Source organism: Haliotis rufescens, unplaced genomic scaffold, assembly GCF_023055435.1.
Source record: "Haliotis rufescens isolate VD_foot unplaced genomic scaffold, xgHalRufe1.0.p SCAF_11, whole genome shotgun sequence".
Lineage (NCBI taxonomy): Eukaryota > Metazoa > Mollusca > Gastropoda > Lepetellida > Haliotidae > Haliotis > Haliotis rufescens.
The window spans coordinates 39,803,180-39,830,675 of record NW_025963791.1 but is presented as its reverse complement, the minus strand read 5'-3'; the positions used below and the strand labels follow the sequence as shown (position 1 = coordinate 39,830,675).

General features: G+C 40.7%; 1 protein-coding gene across 1 annotated transcript; it reads left to right on the top strand.

Annotated features, from left to right (window-relative positions):
* Window positions 1-945: 945 nt before the first annotated feature.
* Window positions 946-27,049, top strand: LOC124125598. Its single transcript, XM_048392720.1, has 6 exons — window positions 946-1,083; window positions 1,393-1,519; window positions 16,466-16,537; window positions 17,027-17,230; window positions 23,794-23,910; window positions 24,144-27,049. Exons 2-6 carry the CDS (start codon window positions 1,406-1,408, stop codon window positions 24,348-24,350), a joined length of 714 nt encoding a protein of 237 aa, XP_048248677.1. The 5' UTR covers window positions 946-1,083; window positions 1,393-1,405; the 3' UTR covers window positions 24,351-27,049.
* The last annotated feature ends 447 nt before the right edge of the window (window positions 27,050-27,496 follow it).

Genomic DNA, 27,496 nt, shown 5'->3' with positions numbered 1-27,496 from the left:
CAGTTATAGACAGAGTTCCCGAGGTGCATATTTAAATAATGGTTAGGGACGGTAGGGACCGACATTTTCCTATTCAAGCTGGACCCTTTTGTAAAACCAGAGGACAAAATATTTTTTTCAGCGTGTTCATTTTAATATAAAATATCTTAGGTTGGTCCGGTATTGTTGTTTTATCGAAACTGGACATGACATTGGAGGTCAGACCCGACAAACAAGAACCATGTCTCTTAAAGGTATGCAATGAGTGATCGTTAATGATATTGTTTGTTTGTTGTTTAACGACGCACTCAGCAATATTCCAGTTATATGACGGCGGTCTGTAAATGATGGGGTGTGGACCAGACAATCCAATGATTGAGATCATGAGCATCGATCCACGCAATTGGGATACAATGACATGCATCAACTAAGTCAGCGAGCCTTACCACCCGATCCCGTTCTACGCCTTCTACGACAAGCATTGGTTCCTGAATGTCTATTCTACCCTGGATCTTCACGGTTCGATTTAGCTAATGTTAACACAAGTAGAACCATAAAAAGATACATAAACGTTTGTTATTCAAACTTGTGCATTTACACATGACGACCTTGCTAACTTTTGGAATTCAAATTCTTCATCCTTTCAATACGACGTCGTCGATATAGCTTCCAGTACATAATATGCCCCTTGCTTTATGAATATACTTTTACGAAAACGAAGTTGGAACCCTGACTTCATTGATACTACAGCTTGTAAATGTCACATAAAGATTGTGTACATCAGAAAACAAACAATATATCGGATAGCTATTATCAGGAACCTTAGCGGCAATCAGAAACAGGCTTGTAGATCCACTAAATCTATGGCTCGAGCTATTTACCCATTTAGGGACCCTCTCCTTCCCCAGAACACTAACAGTCCTTCGCCCCTTCGTCTAATTGGCCGCGGGAGATTCGATCGGTCATCTGTAATGGTTGAGTTCTTGTGAATACCTTCTCTAGATAACCATTCGGTGTGTTGGCTACGCTAGCGAGTTACAACATCGCAACGGCCCAGGGACTGGGGAGTAGTGTCGGGAGTCTGCAGCAACTTCACTCTCCAAAGTGGGTTTTCATTTTCTGAGAGATGGTGCCAACACGTTCCATGTTTATTGATGTGTTTATTTTCTTTAAATAATTCTTCCAAGATGTAACGACTTAACATATCTTTGCACCATGGGTTTGGCGAAACCTGATATTTTTTTATACATATGAATGTAGACTTTTTACCCTTTTCCGGATCTGTTTTCGCGATTTGTCAAGCAGTAGATTAGATGTTAAAGCTACTGTTTTGGCGGAAGTCTTGAAACCTGGACTCTGTGATGACGGTGTGTTGTTTCGTACGACGCTCAGTGCATATTGTTGTATCTTCAGGAACACAGCTAACATGCGGTTGACGTATGCGTTCACCGGCGTTGTTGTCGCCCATCTACTGATGACGTTGCTGACGGTGGTTGCGGCCCAAGGAACGAGGGGCGGACGGAGGAGACAGACAGCAGTGGTAGGATATATGTTTGATAATTCCCCATGTTTTTTCTTGCAGTTGTATGACACGTACCTCACACACTGCCCAAATAGGTAGTAGAAGGTAGCCAAGAGGTTTGATACTTAAGAAATTACTTCGGAAGTAGTGGTAACTTATGTTTATGTTGATGTTTGGGTTTTACGTAATGATGTTAAAGGTCCCATCCATGGTAGCCGCTATATCCTGACTTAACGTACGAAATAGACCACTTTTCATATAGTAAAAGTGAATATTAGATCCAATTGATTCTGAATGTGTCAAATATGTTTTATTTTAACAGCAATTTCCTTTGGCTATGGCTATTGTCTATTTGAAGAAACTTCCAAACACCACATAACCAATGACTTATCATTAAACTGCTCTTGAAAGACTCAGCTCTTTGGTGTCACTTACTCTCTTTATAACTGAACCTGGAAAAAACCTGCTAAATTTAAAGTACACGTGAATGAATATTTGTGGAAATCTGTTAAATGTGTCAATTTCGCACTAAGATCGGCATAATTACAGTGTCACAGTTTCAGTTACACTATGGTTACAGAGGGTTCAGTTACACTGTGGTTACAGAGCGTTCAGTTACACTATGGTTACAGAGCGTTCAGTTACACTATGGTTACAGAGCGTTCAGTTACACCATGGTTACAGAGCGTTCAGTTACACTATGGTTACAGAGCGTTCAGTTACACCATGGTTACAGAGCGTTCAGTTACACTATGGTTACAGAGCGTTCAGTTACACTATGGTTACAGAGCGTTCAGTTACACTATGGTTACAGAGCGTTCAGTTACACTATGGTTACAGAGCGTTCAGTTACACCATGGTTACAGAGCGTTCAGTTACACCATGGTTACAGAGCGTTCAGTTACACCATGGTTACAGAGCGTTCAGTTACACCATGGTTACAGAGCGTTCAGTTACACCATGGTTACAGAGCGTTCAGTTACACTATGGTTACAGAGCGTTCAGTTACACCATGGTTACAGAGCGTTCAGTTACACTATGGTGACAGAGCGTTCAGTTACACCATGGTTACAGAGCGTTCAGTTACACCATGGTTACAGAGCGTTCAGTTACACCATGGTTACAGAGCGTTCAGTTACACCATGGTTACAGAGCGTTCAGTTACACCATGGTTACAGAGCGTTCAGTTACAGAGCCTGTATGTTATTTACCCTGGCGTTCTGTGGCGTGACAGGGACGGCAGGGGTAGCCTAGATTAAACTTACTCTCATCACACCGTATAACCCGTGCAGTTACTGCAGCCTAATTACCTCACCTAATACTCTGATATGTTCGTGCAGTGGTAGGCTTGCAAAAGTCTATAAGGCAATAATTAATTATTACTAAGAACAAGTCCCTATGAGAGACTGGAGTCCTTTACTGTCAACATACCTAGACTTGCCTATTAGGAAAATAGAATTACTACACATTCCCAGACTTTTCTTTCAGTACAGCCTTGGAGCTAGTGCACTGGTACCGGGCCTGAATCAGTTCACTTGGGGTGTTTAAGTTTATCAAGAGCATTCAGATTACACTCTAACAAAATTATACTTTATCGTTAACGATCAACGATAGTTTAACGACCAACACGCCTACACTGTTATGACATGGCCTATATAGTTACGGTTCCGTCACATATATATATATATATATACATACATACATACATACATACATACATACATACATACATACATACATACATACATACATACATACATACATACATACATACATACATAGTGTTGATTGTCCACGCTTGTACTTATATATATTATGTCAATGATGCGTTGTTGATGATGTATTTATGTGTTTGTGATGTATCAGATCAATTGTCATCAAACGATCCTCATATGCCAAGGGTTAATACTGTATTTGGTCATGAATACTGGTGCCTCTGTTTCTGGCTCCCATATACCACGTTTCATGTGTAACCAGTATGCATATATGTCATTACTAACATGCTTATATTTTGGTATTGGTTGATTATGGTATTGGGGAAAGTTCTTCTCGACCGCCTTCTAGGTGTAGTGGGTAGAGCGTCTGTCCGAAGAGCGAAATGTCTGGTGTTCGATACCCGGCTGCGTCAATACCACAAGACGTTAAAACGATGGTACTTGTTGTTACCCTGCCTGGCGTTCGACATTAAGGGTCTAAAACAAGGACTGGTCGGCTTTGAGTCAGTATGCTGTGTCTGAGTGAGGTATTCGTGTTTAATTGCGGCGTGGTATCTCAGTGGGCTGGCATTAATAATTGGCATCAGTCCGGACTTGTACAAGTAGCCACACGCCCAACCACTCAGACAGACGTGTCGCTGCATGCATGAGTGCAAGCATCTTGAACGCGACATTAAACCCCATTTCATATCTCATCATCCTTTCCGTATCATTACTGCTGCACTTGCTTCTGTGATGCGTGCACGCCTCCAGGGACTCGCATGCTTGCTTGGCTCTGAGGTGGAGCGTCCGTGTACCGTCCATGCATTGGGGTCTGGACATCGTCACGCTATTACTAGTTGTGAAAGCGCTGCATGCATTTGAAGCATGACAGCCGACTCTGTGGCACGTCTTGCGTGGCACTTGATAGATAGACGAGAACCCTTGCTTCTTTGTTAGAATGGTATGAGTGACATTTCTACAACCGATTGGGCTCGCTTTATACATTATCCGTTGTACATGTATAGGTTCTTGCATGAGATTCGGACGTACGTTGTCGCGTCGTCTGAGGCGCCGGTAATAAGAAGTAGTAAACGTAGTAGTATTAGTAGTATTAGTAGTAGTAACAGTTGTAGTAGTAGTAGTAGTAACAGTTGTAGTAGTAGTAGTAGTAGTAGTAGTAGTAATAGTAGTAGTAGTAGAAGTAGTAGTAGAAGTAGTATCAGTAAGTATTAGTATTAGTAGTATCAGTGGTAGTATTAGTAGTAGTAGTAAAACATGCAGTAAACGTATTAGTAGTAAAGTTACTAATGAAAGTATAATAAGTATTATTATTAGTATTATTATTATTTACAGATTAAAATAAAAAATGCAGCAAAGAGGGTTTGGGTGATCCTGGCACAGTCAGGCTGGTTAGGCTCATCATCAGCTCAGGGCCCTTGCCCCCGCTACACGCAGCCCAGACAGCGAATGGGACTTTTCTCAGGGAGCGCTGCCTAGTCAAACCCTGCCAGAACTTTTCGGAGAATGTGATGACTCCCCAACACTGCAGCCTTCTGCATTACCCAGATTGTCAGAAGGGCTGTAACCTGGTAGCAAACCCGGGTACTCTCCCAATGTCAGTCAACAGATTGGGAGGTACCAAACCTAAGGCACCGAGAACAATGGGGAGTCAGACAACTTGGTACTTGGGATGCAAGCGTGACATGTGACTGGACTCTCGACTTATGAAATAATCGTCTTTTATGTGAACTACACGCTAAACATTGTGATCATTAGCAAATATCTATACATGTTTATTCCTTTGGAATCGTATAATCATAACAAACATGTTATGTGCTATTCAGCATGTGGTGTCTCCTTAGGCAAGTGACTTTGTTCGAAATGTGCCTCTGTTCACCCAGCAGTGAGTGGGTACCCGGTAGGATAATAATGATAATCAATGATAGATGAGATGGTAATGTGGCTGTTAACCTTCTAGCGCCTCACAGGCAGCTTGTGTTGTATACTCCCCAGGGAGCTGAGAATGAAAATCGAGTGCTCACTTGACCGGGGTAATAATAGTGTAGCGCTATGAGCATCCACTTGGTGAATGGAATCTGGCGCACATATTATTATTATTATTATTATTATTATTATTATTATTATTATTATTAATGATATGTATTATCAAATTTATATATAGGTTACATTTCATGGCATTAGTAAGGAAATCACTTAAAGTCACACATACTCTGACCCACTTGATTCATATGCGACCCTGAATGCTGCTCCATATGAAATTGGCTGAAAGTGTATGCCGCCACGTTGTTCTAACAATACGCGGTGGGATCGGTCGGTAGGTTCACAATGAAATCATGCAATATCACCACCCCATCGCTTTCGGGGGTACTCTTTTGATTACGGAATAAGCCGAGTAGATCCGAATGAATTCTTTAGTCAAGCCTCCATTATTACAGAAACCTCACCGGTCCAGGCATAGAAACACGCCAGTCAATCAATCCTTCACTACTTTACTACTTTACTCAGTCACGTACATAGTTTGCAAATCCGTAAAACTGATCATCCGAAATCCAAAAATCAAAGTTTATTTTCCTACTGACCAAACGTAAATCTAACAATGCAACGAGTTAACTGAGGACATGTTTCTCTGATGTTTCTATGTGCATACATAGTTATGACGAACCTATCTTTCGTGTTGATGACCACGTGTCCCGGGAAGTGATGGCACGGCGATGTATCGATCTGTAGAGGGGGATTCAGTTATATGGGTCAGGACCCAGTCAGACTCACTTCAACGTGGTGAACGCATAGGCGGCTAAGACGGCGTTGTTAGCTGGGCAGAATTGCATCCCTTGGCTGATCCGCCGATGGTCAGTTCGAATCCCAGATTATCATTAAGATTATGATTCCTTTTTTTTCTGTCTTTTAATTATTTTTTTATTCAGTTCAGAGGTGCATAGCATTGTGTTCATAGTCATCGTATCATATAAGACGTCAAAATACATGGTAAATATTACGATTCCTTTTCTTTCTTTCTTTTAATTATTTTTTATTCAGTTCAGAGGTGCATAGCATTGTGTTCATAGTCATCGTATCATATAAGAAGACGTCAAAATACATGGTAAATATTACGATTCCTTTTCTTTCTTTCTTTTAATTATTTTTTATTCAGTTCAGAGGTGCATAGAATTGTGTTCATAGTCATCGTATCATATAAGACGTCAAAATACATGGTAAATATCATAAACAGTGTACAGCATGTCGCATGACAGTAAGTTCGTATACCGTTGTATGTTGTAATAATTGTAAGATATATCGATTAACTTAAGTCAATCAATCCCCTGTATGATTTTCTCTTTTAAACCCCACTTTTTTTGTAAAAGACATTCTTGTTCTGTTTCTTCTTGCAAGAAACAAATCGACATTATAAATGTTTTTCTGTAAATTTCTATACGATTTAAAACATGGATTTATTCCTTTTAATATTTTTAATGTAATGTGTCTGTTTGCTAATATCAGTAAGTGATTCAATTAGAAGTTGTGTACCTCCAAAATAAATATCTTGTTCTGTAATAATAACATGTCCGAAAATAACATTTATAAAAGCATTTAATTCGTCTAAGAATTCTTTCGCGTAACGGCATTCTAAATATACGTGAGCAAAGTTTTCATTGCCTGAATTGCTAAATGAATGCATCTTTAATTATTTTAAGTGTATGTAAGTTTGTGTAGGAATTTGAATTGAAATTCTTATAGTTTTTTTATCTATTGTATATTTTCTATATTGTAAAAAATACATGTTTCCTGATCGCCTCAGTGGTCGAGTGGGAGAGCGTCCGCCCGGAGAGCGAAATGTTCGGGGTTCGATCACCGGCTGCGTCATACCGTTAAAAGACGTTAAAAGATGGCACTTGTTGTTACCCTGCCTGGCGCTCGGCAATAAGGGGCTAAAGTAGGACTGGCCGGCTTGGAGTCAGTAAACTGTATCTGAGTGGGGTATTCATGTTAAACTGCGGCATGGTATCCCAGTGTGTTAGCTCTCTAAATCGGCATCAGTCCGGACTATTACAAGCAGACACACACATGTGCATGCAAGTCGCTATATAAGTGCAGTAACCTTGGACGTGACGTCAAACACCATTTCACCTCACCTCATATGTTCCCAATGAATTTCTTTGTAAAATTCTCGTTCCCACTTCTCCCAAATTCCTGAAAATTACATGATGAAATAAAGTTATCATAAAATATCCTTGAACCATTGCTTGTTGTAAGTAAATCATGCCATCGATGAGAAATGTTTAATTCCATTGTGTTTAGATTTTTAGCATCATGCACAAGATATTTAAATGGCTTAGGGATGTTTAAGAGCAAACGGTTATAGTCTAATAAAATATATTTTATGCCATACATTGCTTTTAGCTCAGGAAATGTAGTAGAGCCGTTCGAGTCACAAATCTTTTACATGGCAAATACCCCTTGTATACCAATCTCTGATAATATAATCTGGAAAAAAACCGTTTTTTCGTTTATTACGTACTTTTTTATATATTTGTTTCAAGCGTCTTATGTGTCTTTCCAAAATAGGTTAGTGATATTTAATTGTTTTTGAATATTAGCACCCAAACGGAAAATATCTTTTTAGGTGAAAGCCTAAAAACATTTTGGTTTAGAAACATATCGTTTAATACCCGATAACTTAGGTGAGTAAATAAACATTGTGATATCAACCATTCTAAGGCCACCATATTCTCTAACTAGGTTTATTCTTTTTATAAATTTTTATTTCTTTCCATTCCATATAAAATTGAAAGACATATTGTTTAATTCTTTTCCTGATGGGGGATTATGTAAAGCAGTTAATATATGAACGATAGTTGACAAAGCCAAGATGTAAAATTACGGTTATTTTCCCTATTAATATCAAGTAAATCTCTTTTAATTGTTTCTAGCCTTTTTCTAGTGTTGATAACCCTATTTTATTTGTTCAAATCAGCGTTTTATTTAATTCCAGTTCATCAAAATCTGCGTTAAGTCAGTCCATTGTCAAATCAGAACAGAATGTGAGTGAACTCCCTGTCATTGAGCCTAGCCATGCGGCCTTCGCTTTGTCAGTACTCATTTGTAAGCCAGACATTTTATAGAACTTACTTAGTGTATGTAGGTATGTCATCGGAGATTTAACGTGCGCTTTCCGCGTGTATTAATTACACTATAGAGTATCTCGCACACAGGGTTGCACTTATACTATTTTTGGGAAAAAGCGTAAAGAATAAATAAAGAAGTGCAACCCCCCAAAATTTAAAAGTTAACTGATCTAAACTAAAAAAGCTAAGGGGGAGGGGTTTACCTGGGCGGGAGTGGGGGATAGAAAAGGGGTTGAAGGCCGGCGAGCTTGTGTGGTGACTGGTCCCGTTGCTTTCTATTGACGATGCCCTTCTAGGACTTCCAGGAGCCTCTTGGCTGGGCTATGTTCCTCTAGAAAGAGACCTTGGTAGTGTGCGTTTGTCAATCGGGCGGCGACGTTGGTGACGAAGAGGGAGCTGTATTGATATCACAGTCCATCAGGAAGTCGGAGAGATCCTGGTAACTGTGTATTTCATGCTCGAAGCGTTGTTGTTGAGGGTGGGGCATGGTGTTGTAGCGGTCTGGGTCTCCGTAGACTTGGCTGGCGTTGGGGTCGGGCGTGGGGGTGTGTCGGGAGAGGTGATCTCTCTCCTCTTCCTCTTCTTCCTTCCATTCCCTGTCCCCTCCGGCGAGCGGAAAGGCTCCTCCCCTCTGGATTCGAGGGGAGCGAGGTGGGCTGTGGGGTCAGGGGAAGGGTCTCCTCAATCTCCATGGTGGAGACTGGTGGGGACTGCTTCCTCCTGGGTGGCCTGACTTTCTTGACCAGGCGAGGTGTAGAAGGGGTCGGGGCCGGGGTGGGTTTCTCCTTTGGCTTGGACTTAGTCGGAGCCTTGTCCAGAGGCCTCTTCTTCTGGTTTAGGTCGAAGCAGATGGAGATGGTTGACTCCTTACTACTGTAAGAAGTCTTTAGGGAGTAGTCTCCAACCCGGTAAGCCAGCAGGGGCTCCAAGATGGAGACAAGCTCCCTAGGCAGAGATTAGCTGATTTCTCTCATTTGTAGTTAGTGGTCACGAGCTTGGGAGGACACACAAGCCCATGTTAGTGTACTTACTGCTTCATTAAGAGACGTTGCTGAGACGTCTAGAAATAGTTCGGTCTCATCTGCATATTGACCTATTATGTGCTCACTTTCATCAAAAACTATACCTTTTATATTCGTGTTATTCCTTATCATTTCCGCTAGTATTTCTGCCACAAAAAGAAACAAATATGGGGACACTGGATCCCCGTGTCTACACCCTCTCTCGTTGTCCAAGAATTACAAGTCACCATTTTGTATGACATAAGAAGTAGAGTTTGAGAGAAAGATATTTACCAATGTTTGCATATAAGTTACAAAACAAAAGGCTATCTAGAACCTTTATTATGAATCGTTTAGAAACTGTGTCAAAGGCTCTTCAAAATCAATTAATATCCATAGGCCTTTCTTCTTTATTTTTATTGTTTCAAAGATGATGTGATATAGGTGTCGAATGTTTTCGCTATAACACTTACCCGGGACCATCAACTCCCGGGCTCTCATTATTTTTCATTGACTTAATAGCAGTAGCAGTAGCAGCAGCAGCAGCTCTCCAATTAAATTCTATTTCTTCATCTAGTTATTCTGAAAGATTATTATATAAAGTTTGCGCGGTAATGTCTTTTAAACAATCTAAATATTCAACGTCAATATCGTTTATCGACTTATATAAGTTTTCGCAAACGTTTTTCTGTTGTTTTAATGTTAAAGAACCGTCTGTTGTTTCTTCACCTTTATCAGTAATAATAGTATTGATAAGTTTTTTTATTATAGTTTTTTAAGTGGCAGAATTAGTTAGTTGGTTTCTCTACCTCGTTATACCACTGTATTCTATTACGGATGTGAATTCCTCTAATTTCTTTTTCTTTAATTTTTTCGAACTCTGATTTTCGTTTGGATAACAATGGTTCGATAACGTTTTGAAAGTCATTTCTTACTTGTTCTTCTTATTCTAATATATCAGTTTCTATTTCTTACTTATATTTTTCTCATATACGTTTTTCAACTGTGTAGAATATGATATATATTTTATGAAAGTAACAAGAAAAACTGTCTCCAGTAATCAGTAATTGTAAGATTTAAATTTTCGTCAGAGATACTTTTCATACCTTCATTATCATATTAGGGATTCACGTTTAGTTTCGTTTAAAATGCCTATCACCATTTCTGTATATTCATCTTCTCGTATTAATGACGTATTGAAGTTCCAATACCCTCTCCCCTATTCTTTATTTTGTTGATTTGATAGCATCAATGTAATGGCAGAATGATCAGTCTTTTGTAAGATTGAAGATTAAGTGTGACTAAAAACATCTTCACTCACCAGGGAAATGTCAAGTTTAGCTTGTTGACGAGGGTTGTTTTCCACCAAGTAAATGTATTGTTGTTCGGTATTAGTTCTCTCCATGCATCTATTACATTTAATGATTCAATTATATCTGAGACTAATTTTCTTGATTTAGAACTATTATTATTTTTTTAAATAGTTTTCCAAGTCTATTGAAGGATCAAGTACAAAGTTCCAATCTCCACATATTACTAAATAACCCATATCATCAAGGTTTTTTCAAATAATGTTTTGTAAAATAAAATGATTCTTGGTCTGTCATGGCGAAATCCGTGTTTGTAGATTTCAGCAGATGTTCACGTCTGTGTGTTACTTCGGTTTCCTCCTAAGTTAAACTGACAAGACGTGATGGTACTCAAACTCACACTCTCACACAATCATTCAAACTGGACGCCCTGCACGCTAACCCATGCGGACGTTGGGAACATAATTACCCTGCTTCAAACAGTGGTACAGCTATATCATGGCGATATCTTCTTCATGATGACCGGAGAGCAGAAGGATGCGTCATACCAAAATACGTACAAAGATGGAACTTGTTGTTACCCTGTCTGGCTAAAAGAAGGACTGGTCGGCTCGGAGTCAGTATACTGTGTCTGAGTGGGGTATTCATGTTAAACTGCGGCATGGTATCTCAATGGGCTAGCACATAAAACATCAGCAATAGTCCGAACTAACTCACACAAACACACACACACACACACGCACGCACGCACGCACGCACGCACGCAAGCACGCAGGCAGGCAGGCAGGCAGGCAGGCAGACAGACAGGCAGGCAGGCAGGCAGGCAGGCACGCACGCACGCACGCAGGCACGCATGCATGCATGCACGTCGCTATATAAGTGCAACAATCTTGAACGCGACATTAAACCCCATTTCACCTCACTATGATTACTGGACATAGATATATTGTATGTTAAATGTGTTTAACTGAGATCAAGTACATATCACTATGTATCTAAATCTTCTTAGCCTATTTTGTATACTATATACCGTCTTTAACAACAACCCAGGGCTCCAAATTTTGGATAATATTCCAACACAACATATGTCAGAGACCTTCTTGTAGTTACGTCAAGTCCCTAAAAGTTAACAATGTACGTAAATTCCTACGCTTGTAGGGCCAATGTCAAGGTCATCCACAACGTAAGAGCTGACACGTTTGAAGCTCAGACAACACCTTTTTATCCACCAGGAAAGATGCCCACCTCAAACTAGACAATATATTCCCGTTCAGGGAGCCAGTCATGGTCCAACCTCTGTGCATAATCTGACGCCAGAAGTCGCACGAGAGTAGTAAAGTAGCGTTGCCATTACGACGCCGCTAAGCGTTGTTTGTACACACTTAAAAACGGACTCTTGTAGCACTTGTTCAAACGAGTGTTAAACATTTACATGCTGTGACTCCAGGAGCTCATCTACATGGCACCTCTGGTCTCAAACAACATATGTGTCATCTAGAAGATGCTAATAGAACAGAAAACTTTGTAGACAGACCCCACCCCGCTCTCCAATCCCGCCAATGTTTTCGTGACGGGAAACTGAGACGGTTTATCCAGCGACGGTAAAACCATCATTACATAATAAAGGCTATTCTCGTGGATCAGTTGCCGATGTCTCGCCAAGATAAACATCGGTTTAAACTGCGTCCCGTGCTGTGAGGTATGCTTCTGCGTGATAAATTCCAAGGTTTGTTTATGCCTACCAAGAACTGTTGGATTGGGCCTCAAACCGAACACCAGATACGAATAGCAACATTTCTGAATGGGCGACTCAAACTGTTTCAGTGGTGGGGTGAAGTGATGTGGTGTACCGAATATTTGTATTTAAAGTGTAGGATGCTGACAGTTGGACCTCACGTAGCAAGTGTGCCTGTGAGGGCTGAGATTACGCGCGTGGGTCGATGATATACTCGTTGTGTGGTCCGGTGGTGTGTTGGGGTGTCTTGTAGTGTGTTCCGGTGGTGTGTTGGGATGTCTTGTAGTGTGGTCTGGTGGGGAGTTGTGGTATTTTGTCTTTTGTCCGGTGGTGTGGTGTGAGGTGGTCCGATCGTGCGGTGTGAGGTGGTCCTGTCGTGTGATGTGGGGTGGTCCGGTGATGCGGTGTGAGGTGGTCCTGTCGTGTGATGTGAGGTGGTCCGATGATGCGGTGTGAGGTGGTCCGGTTGTGTGGTGTGAGGTGGTCCGGTGATGTGGTGTAAGATGGACCTGTCGTGTGATGTGAGGTGGTCCGGTCGTGTGGTGTGAGGTGGTCCCGTCGTGTGATGTGAGGTGGTCCTGTCGTGTGGTGTGAGGTGGTCCTGTCGTGTGGTGTGAGGTGGTCCGGTCGTGTGGTGTGATGTGGTCCGGTCGTGTGATGTGAGGTGGTCCCGTCGTGTGATGTGAGGTGGTCCTGTCGTGTGGTGTGAGGTGGTCCGGTCGTGTGGTGTGAGGTGGTCCGGTCGTGTGGTGTGAGGTGGTCCCGTCGTGTGATGTGAGGTGGTCCTGTCGTGTGGTGTGAGGTGGTCCTGTCGTGTGGTGTGAGGTGGTCCGGTCGCGTGGTGTGAGGTGGTCCGATCGTGTGGTGTGAGGTGGTCCGGTCGTGTGATGTGAGGTGGTGTGGTCGTCTGATGTGAGGTGGTCCTGTCGTGTGGTGTGAGGTGGTCCGATCGTGTGGTGTGAGGTGATCCGGTCGTGTGGTGTGAGGTGGTCCTGTCGTGTGGTGTGAGGTGGTCCGGTCGTGTGGTGTTAGGTGGTCCGATCGTGTGGTGTGAGGTGGTCCGGTCGTGTGGTGTGAGGTGGTCCGGTCGTGTGGTGTGAGGTGATCCGATCGTGTGGTGTGAAGTGGTCCTGTCGTGTGGTGTGAGGTGGTCCGATCGTGTGGTGTGGGGTGGCGTGGTCGTGTGGTGTGAGGTGATCCGATCGTGTGGTGTGAAGTGGTCCTGTCGTGTGGTGTGAGGTGGTCCGATCGTGTGGTGTGGGGTGGCGTGGTCGTGTGGTGTGAGGTGGTCCGATCGTGTGGCGTGAGGTGGTCCGATCGTGTGGTGTGAGGTGGTTCGGTCGTGTGGTGTGAGGTGGTCCGGTCGTGTGGTGTGAGGTGATCCGATCGTGTGGCGTGAGGTGGTCCGATCGTGTGATGTGAGGTGATCCGGTCGTGTGGTGTGAGGTGGTCCGATCGTGTGGTGTGAGGTGGTCCGATCGTGTGGTGTGAGGTGATCCGGTCGTGTGGTGTGAGGTTGTCCTGTCGTGTGGTGTGAGGTGATCCGATCGTGTGGTGTGAGGTGGTCCGGTCGTGTGATGTGAGGTGATCCGATCGTGTGGTGTGAGGTGATCCGATCGTGTGGTGTAAGGTGGTCCGATCGTGTGGTGTGAGGTGATCCGATCGTGTGGTGTGAGGTGGTCCGGTCGTGTGGTGTGAGGTGGTCCGGTCGTGTGGTGTGAGGTGGTCCGGTCGTGTGGTGTGAGGTGGTCCTGTCGTGTGATGTGAGGTGGTCCGGTCGTGTGGTGTGAGGTGGTCCTGTCGTGTGGTGTGAGGTGGTCCGATCGTGTGGTGTGAGGTGGTCCGGTCGTGTGGTGTGAGGTGGTCCGGTCGTGTGGTGTGAGGTGGTCCGGTGATGTGGTGTAAGATGGACCTGTCGTGTGATGTGAGGTGGTCCGGTGATGCTGTGTGAGGTGGTCCGGTGATGCGGTGTGAGGTGGTCCTGTCGTGTGATGTGAGGTGATCCTGTCGTGTGGTGTGAGGTGGTCCGATCGTGTGGCGTGAGTTGGTCCTGTCGTGTGGCGTGAGGTGGTCCGGTCGTGTGGTGTGAGGTCGTCCTGTCGTGTGGTGTGAGGTGGTCCGATCGTGTGGCGTGAGGTGGTCCGGTCGTGTGGCTTGAGGTGGTCCGGTCGTGTGGTGTGAGGTGGTCCGATCGTGTGGCGTGAGGTGGTCCGGTCGTGTGGCGTGAGGCGGTCCGGTCGTGTGGTGTGAGGTCGTCCTGTCGTGTGGTGTGAGGTGGTCCGATCGTGTGGCGTGAGGTGATCCGGTCATGTGGTGTGAGGTCGTCCTGTCGTGTGGTGTGAGGTGGTCCGATCGTGTGGCGTGAGGTGGTCCGGTCGTGTGGTGTGAGGTGGTCCGATCGTGTGGCGTGAGGTGGTCCGGTCGTGTGGCGTGAGGTGGTCCGGTCATGTGGTGTGAAGTGGTCCTGTCGTGTGGTGTGATGTGGTCCGATCGTGTGGCGTGAGGTGATCCGATCGTGTGGTGTGGGGTAGCCCGGTCGTGTTGTTTGGGGTGGCGTGGTCGGGTTGTGTATTGTGATGCTGTGTGAGTGTGGCGTGATGCGGTGTGAATGTGACGTGACGCGGTATGGTATTTTGGTCTGGCTGTGACTCACTCACTCACTAGTGGTGTTTGGGTGTGGGGTGTTGTGTTCGGTTGTGTGGTGTGGTGTGGTGAGGTTTTATCATTTTAATTTGCTTGACTGTAATTGTGTTTTTTCCCATGCAATGTTATATGGAAGCCCGACAAGGCACAGTCTATGCACAGTCCAATCAAAATCGCGCAACGAAATCAACATCCGGTTCGTAAACTGCCGTGCAGACTTGCAAAGCATGTGTACCGTCAACCTAGCATCAATGTAATATATTTTCCAAATCTTTTTATGTTTTTAATCAAGGTGCTCGCGCGAATTGATGCACTTCGCGAAGTAAGACCCGTTATATTACAATATAGATCTTGATTATCGTTAAGATCGTCTTCTCTGGGCGACGCCATTTTGTTCGAAGCAAATGCAAGTGATAGCAGAGGTGGAGTTTGATTGGTGAATAGGAGGGACATAGAAGGGACACTTGTGGCGCTACGATCGAGCCCAGGAATTCCGGGTGGAAAACTGGACTTTGCCTCGGGAAGATAGTTCTCACTATTCACTTGACATAAATGGAGTATCAGGTTCCATGTGGTTTCCAGTGTGTCTGGCAGCGAGATCTCATCTCATCTTAATGACATCTTTCTATCAAGCAAAGCAGGAGATGCAACATGATTCGTTGATTTGCATTTAAGCACTTAAAATGTAGTCTTATGATAACACATCAGCTTTGTTTAATATATATGAACTTTATATGAAATGCCTGCACGTACCTGACTAAGCACGGAATGTTTAAGCACACTGTTCGCGCACAGCGCGCAGTCTGTATCCGGACTATATATCCGACTGTACTCGGACTGTACTCGGACAGTGAATTCCAATGAATTCCTACTTTACTTAGGGATGCCTTTTGAGGGCCTATGTCTACCGCAATATTACGATATCGGGACATTATTTTACACATACATGGATGCATCCTGACGACTGAAGTGAATCGTCATGGGATTAAATCGTGAAATGCTGCACGTCGATGCATCTCGCTTCTTTACAAATCGTGAAATGCTGCACGTCGATGCATTTCGCTTCTTTACAAATCGTGAAATGCTGCACATCGATGCATCACGCTTCTTTACAAATCGTGCAATGCTGCACGTCGATGCATCTCGCTTCTTTACAAATCGTGAAATGCTGCACGTCGATGCATCACGCTTCTTTACAAATCGTGAAATGCTGCACGTCGATGCATCACGCTTCTTTACAAATCGAGGAATCGTTCCACAATATCTCAGCATGCCACATTGCAGTACATCGCTCGTGTAGTCGGAATGATGCATGGAGAACGCTATTGGTGAAGCCTGTCGCCATTTCAGGAAGACTCCCGCGATCGGCGCTTCATTCCCCCAGAACCAGTCAGTCATACCTGAGCATGCATCCAGTCACTATTGGTGTTGCAGGGGCACTTCACCGGCTTTACACCACTCCCACCCGCACCGGAAGAGGTGAATTGTCATGTTGCAATCAGATTGGTGAGTACTTTTACAAAATATCAAACTATTTTGAAAGAGAAAAGCAGCACGACATTCCCTGAACAGTCTTCAAATCTTGTTAAATCATATAAACACTTAAATAGTTTCTGAAACTACGTAAAAAGACTGAACCATCATGGCTTTAATATTTTTTAGAGCGGCAGAAAAGAAAGAAATCACTTATTCATGAACGGTATCACGAATAGATTACTTATAATTGGGAAATTATCTTAAAATGTGGCACAATATTCCTAAGAGTTTACTTTATTGCAAAATATCCCAGACAGTGTATGCAACTCTAAAGAAACATGCTATCTCTTACAAGATTGTGCAATAGCCTATAATTCGAATTATTTCCCCCAAAGTCATGACACTTTCAGTTTATACTGTTTAAGCTGTTTGATCTGTTACTATATAGTGCAATAAAACTAATCATTTGTATATCGGAAATGACAAATGACAAAGTTTATTGTAGTCTTCACGTTTCAGACCGAGTACGTTGGAGGACGTTGTATTCAACTGGGGACAAGGAACGTGTGCCAGTCCAGCACTGTGCTGGATCCCTTCAGCAGCGAGTGTCACAACAGCAACAGACGGAGCAGAAACCGCCAGGCACGAAGGAGGGGGAGACACAGCAGCCGACGAAGACGGAATCAGACGGCGAGATCTCGAAGACTCTCGGAAGCAGGAATTGTAAAGAGTCACAATGTTACATTCCTTACTAAATTATGTTCATTGGAATTTAAATGTATTGGTTGTTGTTTGACATCGGACTCAGCAATATTCCAGCAGTATGACGGTGACCTGCAACTACCTGAGTCTGGACCAGACAAACCAGTGATCGATATCAAGGCCCACGTAGTCGGGTACGATGACACGCAATCAACAAAGTCCTAGAGGTGACCATCCAATCCATAGATTGACATCGCTCAATTTTAACCCTGAATCGCCATGGGAAGTTGACATAACAATCAAAACGGGAAACATGTGCTTTTAGTGATGGAACTATGTAACCCAAAAGGTACTAGCAATTAAAGAGATGAGAGCAAAGCAGGAATATGTAACTCTAAGATTTATGGAAACGAGGCCTGTTTGCTCAGTCTACACACAACCACATGATATGAAGCTATATGCTTGCTTCGAATGTGCATATATAACTACATGTTTCATGGTAAAACTAGATGCCTGTATAGAATGTGTATATATAACTATATGCTTTAGGATAAAACTAGATGCTTGTATAGAATGTGTATTTATCATCCAAAACTGGCTCCCACAGAAGATATCGCTTGGGTGAGATCAAGCGATATCTACACTGTAGATATCGCTGCAATGAAATTACATCACAATGCTTTGCTGACCATTGTGACGTCACTGGTTACCATGACGTCACAATCAAATGACATCACTAATGGCTCTGCTACTGAAGCTGTTTGCAGTACTTTTTACACTGAAGAAGTTTGTATAGAATGTGCATATATAACTACATGCTTCAGGATAAAACTAGATGCTTTCTTCGAATGTGCATATATAATTACATGCTTCAGGATAAAACTAGATGCTTGTATAGAATGTGCATATATAACTACATGCTTCAGGATAAAACTAGATGTTTGTATAGAATGCGTATATATAACTACGTGCTTCGGGATAAAACTAGATGCTTGTGTAGAATGTGCATATATAACAACGTGCTTCGGGATAAAACTAGATGCTTGTATAGAATGTGCATATATAATTACGTTCTTCGGGATAAAACTAGATGCTTATATAGAATGTGTATATATAACTACGTGCTTCGGGATAAAACTAGATGCTTGTATAGAATGTGCATATATAACTACATGCTTCAGGATAAAACTAGATGCTTATATAGAATGTGCATATATGACTACATGCTTCAGGATAAAACTAGATGCTTATATAGAATGTGCATATATAACTACATGCTTCAGTATAAAACTTGATGCTTATATAGAATGTGCATATATAAATACATGCTTCAGGATAAATCTTGATGCTTGTATAGAAGGTGTATTTATAACCACATGCTTCAGGATAAAACTAGATGCTTGTATAGAATGTGCATATATAACTACATGCTTGAGGATAAAACTAGATGCTTATATAGAATGTGTATATATAACCACATGCTTCAGGATAAAACTAGATGCTTATATAGAATGTGCATATATAATTACATGCTTCAGGATAAAACTAGATGCTTGTATAGAATGTGCATATATAACTACATGCTTCAGGATTAAACTTGATGCTTATATAGAATGTGTATATATAACCACATGCTTCAGGATAAAACTAGATGCTTGTATAGAATGTGCATATATAACTACATGCTTGAGGATAAAACTAGATGCTTATATAGAATGTGTATATATAACCACATGCTTCAGGATAAAACTAGATGCTTGTATAGAATGTGCATATATAATTACATGCTTCAGGATAAAACTAGATGCTTATATAGAATGTGCATATATAACTACATGCTTCAGGATAAAACTAGATGCTTATATAGAATGTGCATATATAACCACATGCTTGAGGATAAATCTAGATGCTGTTAGAATATGCATATATAACTACATGCTTCAGGATAAAACTAGATGCTTGTATAGAATGTGCATATATAACCACATGCTTCAGGATAAAACTAGATGCTTATATAGAATGTGCATATATAACTACATGCTTCAGGATAAAACTAGATGCTTGTATAGAATGTGTATATATAACCACATGCTTCAGGATCAAACTAGATGCTTATATACAATGTGTATATATAACTACGTGCTTCGGGATAAAACTACATGATTGTATAGAATGTGCAAATATAACTACATGCTTCAGTATAAAACTAGATGCTTATATAGAATGTGCATATATAACTACATGCTTCAGGATAAAACTAGATGCTTGTATAGAATGTGTATATATAACTACATGCTTCAGGATAAAACTAGATGCTTATATAGAATGTGCATATATAACTACATGCTTCAGGATAAAACTAGATGCTTGTATAGAATGTGCATATATAACTACATGCTTCAGGATAAAACTAGATGCTTATATAGAATGTGCATATATAACTACATGCTTCAGGATAAAACTAGATGCTTGTATAGAATGTGTATATATAACCACATGCTTCAGGATAAAACTAGATGCTTAAATTGAATGTGCATATATAACTACATGCTTCAGGATAAAACTTGATGCTTGTATAGAATGTGCATATATAACCACATGCTTCAGGATAAAACTAGATGCTTATATAGAATGTGCATATATAACTACATGCTTCAGGATAAAACTAGATGCTTGTATAGAATGTGTATATATAACCACATGCTTCAGGATAAAACTAGATGCTTGAATAGAATGTGCATATATAAATACATGCTTGAGGATAAAGCTAGATGCTTATATAGAATGTGTATGTATAACCACATGCTTCAGGATAAAACTAGATGCTTATATAGAATGTGTATATATAACCACATGCTTCAGGATAAAACTAGATGCTTATATAGAATGTGCATATATAAATAAATGCCTCAGGATAAAACTAGATGCTTATATAGAATGTGCATATATGACTACATGCTTCAGGATAAAACTAGATGCTTGTATAGAATGTGTATATATAACCACATGCTTCAGGATAAAACTTGATGATTATATACAATGTGTATATATAACCACATGCTTCAGGATAAAACTAGATGCTTATATAGAATGTGCATATATAACTACATGCTTCAGGATAAAACTAGATGTTTGTATAGAATGTGTATATATAACTACATGTTTCAGGATAAAACTAGATGCTTGTATAGAATGTGTATATATAACTACATGCTTCAGGATAAAACTATATGCTTGTATAGAATGTGCATATATAACTACATGCTTGAGGATAAATATAGATGCTTATATAGAATGTGCATATATAACTACATGCTTGAGGATAAATCTAGATGCTTATATAGAATGTGCATATATAACTACATGCTTCAGGATAAAACTAGATGCTTATATAGAATGTGCATATATGACTACATGCTTCAGGATAAAACTAGATGCTTATATAGAATGTATATAACACGACAAGCTTCTGGACGAGATGATATGCTTGTTTCAAATGTGCATATATATCAACGTGCTTCAGGATGCTTGAAAAAATGTGTATATAAAACAACATGGTTAAAGATGAGATGAGATACTTGTGTAGAATGTGCATGGGTAAAGTCGAGCTGATATGGTTGCATAGAATATGGATATATAACAACTTGGTTGAAGATTAAATGAGATGATTGTATAGAATGTGCACATATTACCACATTTGTGAAGGAGAGATGAGATGTTTGTATGAAATGTGCAATGATAAAGAGCTGATATGGTTGCATAGAATATGGATATATAACAAATTGGTTGAAGATTAAATGAGATGCTTGTATGGTATGTGCACATATTACCACATTTGTGAAGGAGAGATGAGATGTTTGTATGAAATGTGCAATGATAAAGAGCTGAAATGGTTGCATAGAATGTGGATATATAACAACTTGGTTGAAGATTAAATGAGATGATTGTATAGAATGTGCACATATAACCACAAGCTTCAGGATAAACTAGATGCTTGAAAAAGATGCAACGGTTAAGATGAGGTGAGATAATAGTATAGAATGTGCATATATAACCACATGGACTAAGATGAGGTGAGAGGCTAGTATAGAATATGCATATTTAACCACATGGGTTAAGATGAGGTGAGATGCTATTATAGAATGTGCATATATAACCACATGGGCTAAGATGAGGTGAGATGCTAGTATAGAATGTGCATATATAACCACATGGGTTAAGATGAGGTGAGATGTTTGTATAGAATGTGCATATATAACCACATGGGTTAAGATGAGGTAAGATGCTAGTATAGAATGTGCATATATAACCACATGGGTAAAGATGAGGTGAGATGCTAGTATAGAATGTGCATATACAGGACAACATGGCTAAAGGCGAAACGAGATGCTTGTATAGAATGTTTAGCTGTAATCATAAGACAAGCTGCTTGTATTGGCTTTTGTTGACCTTTGGACTATAATGACTGCATATGAGGAGCAGATGCGTGTGAGGTCTGGAACAGAGTACGAGCATGCATGATGTGTTGAAGTGTAGGCAGTACAAATGAGCAAAGTAAGGCTCAATCATTTATCCGATGCATCTATTACAATTAACTATTCCTCCATTTCAACAGGAAATGTCAATTAATGCTTGTATGCCTTTCTTAAATTCAGTGTTCTTAGTTCATGCAAGCTACGCTCTACATTTGGTTTACGTATTTGAGACTCAACAAATAAGAAAAAACAAACCTGCATGTTCCTGAATTTAAAATTTGAAAACTGAATTAATGCTTTAAAATATTTTAAGTGTCAATCTCAGGGGAAAATAGTTTCAACAAATGTCCCACAACACTAGTATTTCAAAGTTCAGGAACCACCAACAGTTTCAGTCTTCAATACGAACACCATCTCATCCACAGGAACGTTTTGCAGAACATGGACTTGGAAGATCTTGATGTGAATTTCACATCACACTGCTACCAACCTGTCATATCATCATTAGTGACTTCTCTGTTGTTGACAATGACAAAGTTTCCTCAGTTATTCAAATATATTGCGAACAGCCTGCGACTAAATGGGATGACATATTTCAAATAATTATTAAAGATATTGTATCGTATGCAAAAAAATATCAAAAAGAGAAGATGAATCTGTTGAATGTATTTAAGTCAGTATGTAGAGTTAAGTCAGTCAGTAGAGTAAAGTCAGTGTGTGTGATTTTGTCATTGGAAGAATTCACAATTTCAAACTGAAAACGGGGAAACAGAATTAAAATAAACCTATTCTGTCCCAGCCAGCTGTCATCACAAGTCTTGCTGCCCTTTATAAACAGTTTGTAGCTGTTCCCACTGACAAGGCTTCAGATAACATAACCATTGTATGTAAACATCACTACATTAATTGTTTGATCAGTAATATGGCTTGGCTCTAAAGCCTGAAGATATGCCCGTTCCTCTTGTGTACTGAATTCCAAATCTCCACAAACCTCAATACAAAAGGATATATATATATATGTTGCTGGGTCCAGAAGATGTACGATCAATGAAGGATTTCCTATATATTCACAGAAGGTGGAGACAAGTGGAATTAATACTATTTGGATTCTCAAAAATTCTCAAAATGAAAAATTTGCTTAAATATTGCAATCTCAGAAAAAGTTCCATTCGGTCAGAACATTTTATTTTCCACGTTGTACCCCACTATCCCAGAGGTAAAAATTCATTCCTTGACCCATGGAACGTTCGTCACTCAACTGGACATCTGTGTCAAAATTCTGAATAGGGCATTTAGACAAAAAGTAGGCATCCCAATGGGTACCAGTTGTGTTCCCCTTCTTGCTGATCCGTTTCTTTAAGGATATGCAAAATCAAACAAGGGAATTTGGCCAAGAAGTTTAAGTTAAGCTTCAGGTATATTGATTATGTGATATTATTCAGTAATGGCCAAACAGCCAATTCCCTTCTACTGATCCACCTGATTTAGAAATAAAAGATAACAGTGAAACCGCCGCATGTGTTTCATAATGAGATCTATGCAAAAAGACTATCCACAATACTGTATGACAAGAGGGATGACTTCAAATTACCAATTTTCAACTTTTAAATCGAGCAATAATTCCAGCAGCTCCAGCTTTTGGTGTCTCCATTTCACAACTTTTGAAGCACAATCGAACATATATTTTTCTAGATTTCAAACCGCTTCATACGACTCTTGTTCAGAAGTTGTTTGATCAAGGTTACAACATGGTCAATACCTCAGAAATGCTCTCCAAACGTTTTGTGGTAGACATGTGGAGGACACGTCCAAATTTGACACATCAGTTCCAGAAATGATGTCCGATGTAATTCCCTATTTTGACTTATGTTTTTTTCAGTTGAACAATTGACTTGCGTTTGTATGTCTTGGCGACGGGTGCCATATAATTTGGATATGTCAAGTATGACTAGATTACAGAATTTAACTCAACAGACAAATGAAATGTTGGAATAACCAGATCAATATTTGCGTGCAACTCTCCAAAGCCATGTTCCAGATTCAGCGTTGGCAGCTAGACCATGTCATGTTTCCGGAAGTGGGCTCTAGGGCATGTTTCTGTCATTGCAGGGACCATACGGAGATTTGGCCACTCTCCTAGGAAACAACAACCTGGAGGACTTGAGCAGCTTCACACCGTCACCACCTGCCTTGGAGGATGTGGAGTGCCATGTAGAAATTAGAAGGGTGAGACTACCACATTCTCTCGTATGCATGTTTATCTTTACCAGAAGTTTTCCCCAAACGATAACAGAGTCTTGTAGAAGTTGGGCTAGCTGGGGCGAGAACCAGCTTAGGGCCTTGTCAAGTGTCAGTTACTGTTTGACGGCTAATTCCTGTTGTTTTTCTTCGTCGTCTAATCGCAACGACGAGCAATTTCTGTCTCACTCTAACTGTTTTTAAAAAATATTACTCAACAGACTGAACAAGTTGGCGGACGGTGTATTCAGTTAGGGGCCAACAGCATCCACGCGTGTCAGGCTGGCGCCCATCTGGACCCTTTCAGCCACGACTGCGAGAGACAAAATGGCGGAAACCGGAACCGCAATAGAAACAGAGGTCACAGTGTGAGACGGCCGTTCAGGGGACGGTCCGCTGGAAGCACGAGCCGTAACCCGCATGCTTGAAGGTCAAGGTCACAATGACGTAGGAGCTGTGAAAAGACATAGTTGAAGCGGATGTTAATATTGACCATGCGCAGTGTGCAGTTGTATACATTACTACACTATTGTGTTTTGGTGTAATGTAAATTTGGATATCAGTGCTGTGTTGTTTCTGTCTTCCAAACTGAGAAATTACTTTGCCATTATTCAGGTGCAGTCATTGTATTCAGCCATTTTCTAAAACAAAAAAAACCCCTTGTTAATACAAATGTAGTAATCATTAGAAAATTGGTAAATGGCTTTAGCTATATCAAATTTATTTTAGACTATGAATGTGTATATTTTGAAATACGTCTCCTTCCTTTTATAAGGATATTGTTTGTTATTTGTAACCGTTTTTTACCCAACGTGTTGTGGCAATTATGGCCTGGTTTAACACAGGATGTTGTGGCCTATGTATACCTGTACCTAGAATATCCATGTCAGTGTATTAACATTACCTCTTTTGATACAAACATTGGCAATTGAATGTATTTTCCCAACACTTCTCTAGTGAATTATTAGGATTTGTTGTGCCATACGTATTGTGATAGGTAGATGGTTCAAGTATTTATGAGTTTATGTTAACTTAGAGTTAGAATATGTTACATCTGTTCCTTGTATATGTATAACCAAACACAAGTCTGAGGTCACTCTGTATGACAGTACTGGTAGACATCATACAATTAATCTGAAATTAATAGCTAGGTATCAAAAGGTGGTTGGCTGGACGTTTATTTTTCGGAGAAGCAAGGAGGGCTTTAATATGTTAGAGTTTGGGTCAAACTGTTTACAATGCTAGCATATCACAATCCATTGCCCGTTGCACCCATGCAGTGTGTAGATACAGCTGCATAACTTGAAGACAGTGTCAGGTTCAAGGTGAACAGATTGACGCCTGGTGTCACTTTAAGGATTCACTGTATATCGAGATAGCATATAATAATGTGGAACTATGAGGACACAACATCGATCGTGACTGACAACATTCTGGGAAGCTAGAGTATACTAAGCACCAAAAGAAACTTTTAAAATTTTGTTATATAACACAACATTGATAGTGACTGATTACTTTAGGACAATGTCCGAAACCTCCATGAGATCTGATTGGTTCACGTGATCTTGATAAAATACTTTTTTCATACCTCCATGTCAGAATGATGAGATCTGATTGGTTCAAGTGATCTTGATAAAATACTATGTATCCTGCCTGGGATGGAAATACATTTCTGAGCGGGAGAATAAATCCCTTATACCCCGCCACGAATCAGACAGGCTGCACGTAGATTTCTGAGCGGGGTAATAAATCCCTTGTACCCCGCTTCAAAGTAAAATGCCTCACGTTTTCTCCAAGTCGATGAAAGTCATACATAGGACAACTTAATCTTAACTAAATCGAACAGCTGTTTTCTAACAATTTTGAATTTGTTTTAATTCTTTTACAGAGACATATTAAAACATGTCGGTAAGATAAAATCGTTGCAGCAGCAACGCTCGTGATACATGGGTTTTAATGCGTCCCTCACTATCAATGTTATGTTATACTACAACTTATCCTAATGTGTTCAGTCACTATCAATGCTGTGTTTTTTATCATAAGTTGTAGCAGTATCACGAGGGGTACACGGGGTTTTATGCGTCCCGTGTTAGGTTTTATACCACGACCCGGATTAGGACAATCTGTCGTATAACACAACATTGATAGTGACTACACACATTAGGACAATCTATAGTATTAGATAGCATTGTGACGATATACACCAAGAAGAGCTTAACACAGCATTGATAGTGACAACAAACAGGTGATGCACGCTATTTACACGTTCCACACGTTGACAGTCTCTAGCATAGTATGACTTGTCTTTATGTTCAGCTTAAACTCCTTTGTTTCGACTTCATGGCGCATTACTGCTTATGGCCCTTGTCCAATACAAGATTACCATATGATTAAATTTATGTTTCGATGAAGTATTTCTGACGTTGCATTGTATATCCATGTGTGCTGCAGGTGCGGTTCATGCTCAAGGTGGTATTTGATAGAGGTGAAGATCATGCGGCTCTGCTTCGCATTGCACTGTCTCACGCAGTGTCCAAACACTGTAACCTGGTGTTCCCTATTTTCGCGTTATTTATGGTAAACAGATATGGGAAGTGTACTCGTTGACAATATTTTGGCTGCGTATTGATACAAAATCTTTCTAAGACTGTCAAATTATAAGGTTTATATTTATGATGTACATAAGCTCTTTTTTAATGGCTAGTGTTTAAAGTAAGAAATGGCTATTTTGTTAACTAAATAATGGCTATTTGTGAAGTAAGTAATTTTCTTAATTAAGTTAATGCTTATTTGTTGAGTAAGAAATAGGTAATTATTGAATTAAACTATGACTAATTTGTAAATTAAGTAATGGCTTGTTTGATAACTAAGTAATGGCTAGTTTGTGAAGTAAGGTTACCAAGTTCTTACGCTATTAACCAAAACCTCTTATATGTAGTGGTCAGATGATTGAGGGGCGGGTGGGTGTGTGTGTGTCATATCGCTGATATGCATGAACAAGCTGACGAACGAGTCATGATAAAAAAACAACTTTATTTTTTGGGCAGATAAGATTATCGTAGGTGCTTGTTTCCCTTGTCCCTCAGGTATTCCATGCATATTAACGTTAAAACTGACATGAGGCCACACAAAATGCCCCTCCAAGGAAGAAAGATTTCGCAGACTTTCTGATTCAACAATGGTTTTGCTGTTCGCCAGATGGGTGATGTAAAAAGGTGCAACTTCGGAATGGAACATAACCGGAACAGAATGTTGTATGCAATAAGTAACAATGGCTTTGGGGTCGGGTCGATTTTTTAAGTCGGTCCGTGATTTGGAACATTACTGTTTTTATGTGGCCATATTAGAATGAGAATATGCCAGCGATCTTCCTTCTCTTTCTAGGACTTAAATTACAGCAGTCAATCATCAACAAGGCGTGTATCTTGTAGAATAGCACTATCACTGAGGGACGGCTCTCAGCAATGCATCGTGACGGGGCACTACACCAGCCAGTAACTGGCAAGTCAATGTAATAACGTTGGGATACAGTAGGTAGGCTGGAGTATATGGGCGCCGTCCCCCTGTACGAGGC